Raw genomic sequence first — 2,224 nt, forward strand, 5'->3', positions numbered from 1 at the left:
GATCTCATCTTGGTACCTAATGGCAGTCATGCTACCTCTGGCGAGCGCATGCAGAGCTGTGCAGCCCTGTCATGCAGCCGGTCATGCTGAAGGATGCTGCGGGCAGCAGGTCGCTCTCCACTGTCTCCAGACTCTTACATGTGCTAGGTGTGAACCCGCTTTCCTGGGTGAAGAGCACAGGGCAACATGCTGCGAGCAAAACCCCCATCTATGGATGTTTGGCCCTCAGACCATCCTTGTGGAGTCCATTTCTAACTGTTTGTGCAGATACATGACGTGTGGAGGTCATTTTGCAGGGCTCTGGCAGTGCTCCTCCTGCTACTCCTTGCACAAAGATGGAGGTAGTGGTCCTGATGCTGGGTTGTTGCCCCCTGCCAGCCTCCTCCACGTCTCCTGCTGTACAGGCCTGTCTCCTGGTAGCGCCTCTGGACACTACGCTGACTGGCGCAGCAAACCTTCTGCCAACGCACTGGATGAGCAGCACTACCTGATCCACTTATATGGGTTGTAGAGTCCATCTCACGCTAGCACAAGTGTGAAAGCACCACCAATATTCAAAACTGATCAACACATAAGCCAGAAAGCAAAGGCACTGAGACACGGACTGTTAGAGGAAAATTTATTCCACAATTAGTTACAACAAAAAGCAGCAAACTTGAACTCGTTTTTTTTTTAATTCAATGAAATTAAGTAAATGGGGGAAAAAAAAGTCTTTCCTCCTCATGTCTGGGTGGCAGGAGCTGATTTGGTCAGCAGGTCAGAGGTCATATCTCTGATGGTGCTGAGGGGAAGGCTGCCAAGGGCCCCCCCGTGTCGTGTCTTCAGCTCCATCAGAGCGTCCATAACTCCCTGCCGGCCAACATCTGGATGCATCTGCGTCAGCTCGCCCATCAGGATTCTCAGGCTGTCCATGGTGCCGAAGTGCAAAGGCACGTAGGTTTTCCTTCCAGTGAGCGAGTTGGACACAACCCTCCATCTTTGCGTGCCGAAGCCGAGGAGCGGCGAGTCGATCGGCTGGACAGAGAAAGAGGAACTAAGAAACATTGGAGACATTAAAACAGCATGAAGGCTTTAGAATCAACGTAGTCAGTTTTGAACTTCTGCGTTTTGTCGTCTGTTGCTACGATGTTTAAACCGATATGAAAAACCAGCTAGCAGCAGCAAAATAGTGAAAGGGTGAAATGAAGGAAGAAATGTGCTTGAAAGAAGTGATGAAGGCGTGAGAACAGAAACTGAAAGAGGAGGAGAGGAAGTCTGCGTCTTTCTGTGGTCAGTCTCTAAAACCGTCTTTAGCCGCAGACGTCCGAACCTGTTGGAAAGGTCAGAGGTCAATCTGGAAGCATTTATACCTGATCTTAGGCCAGCTGAAAGCCTTAACTGGGCCTGGGACAAAATCTAAAGAATTGATCAGTGGGGTCCCATCGATTCATATATGTTTACATCAATCAGCTTCCGTTCTCAAATATAAAATCCAGACTGAACTGCGAATCGCTGCATCTTTAATTGGAAATTCAACCGTTTTGCTGATGAGCTTTTCTGGTTCCGTTTCACTTTCTCAGTTAAAAAGGAGTTCATTTATTTTAGACAATTCCATTTTGCATAGAATTGTGAGGAATTTGCCTTTTAATATCCATCTTGCTTGAATTCACTCTTCCCTGTCTTTTCATCTCTTCTAATCTTCTTTTCCAAACAGGAAACTGAACTTTTAATTGTTTTGGAATCGGAACGCTGCCGGACAACATGTGGGCTAGCAGAGAATCATCTAGCATCAACCTGAACAGACGGCTCTCAGCTCAGAGGTCCAGCCTTAGATATTCAATAAGAATATTTGGTGATGAAGGCTGTAGAAATGGAATTAAAACCAATTAGCTTCCTGTTTAACAGTAAGTTGGGTTCGTTTGTATACAATCCACATCCAGCCGCTCATCTTCATGTTGCAGTTTTACTTGGTAGGCAGCAGCTTGACATGAAGCCATGATGGCAATTATTTTACATCCAAGTAGTCTGCAGTTCTTCATATATGAACACACATCAATTTTCAAACAGATGGTATCGGTATTGGCCGATACTGCACAGCCAGGTATCAGGGCCAAAAAATGGCATCGGCGCAACATTACATTTTAGTGCAGCATCGGGGTCCTGCCCGATACTGATATCGGTACAACACTAAAAATTACGAGAATAAATTCGCAATGAGAATAGTCCTAAAATTACGAGAATAAAT

The 2,224-nt window shown here is 46.0% G+C and overlaps 1 protein-coding gene across 2 annotated transcripts in view; it reads right to left on the reverse strand.

Moving 5' to 3' along the window:
• Positions 1–653: 653 nt before the first annotated feature.
• The window catches only part of rbm44 (RNA binding motif protein 44), a 5,830-nt gene continuing 4,259 nt past the window's right edge, over positions 654–2,224 (reverse strand). For both annotated transcript variants that reach the window (XM_015402806.1, XM_015402807.1), the window contains exon 4: positions 654–1,014. In XM_015402806.1, coding sequence (XP_015258292.1) covers positions 721–1,014 — 294 coding nt within the window. In that variant the 3' untranslated portion in view covers positions 654–720. The remainder of the gene's footprint in view (positions 1,015–2,224) is intronic.

The sequence above is a fragment of the Cyprinodon variegatus genome, unplaced genomic scaffold (genome assembly GCF_000732505.1).
Source record: "Cyprinodon variegatus isolate N-32 unplaced genomic scaffold, C_variegatus-1.0 Scaffold1401, whole genome shotgun sequence".
Lineage (NCBI taxonomy): Eukaryota > Metazoa > Chordata > Actinopteri > Cyprinodontiformes > Cyprinodontidae > Cyprinodon > Cyprinodon variegatus.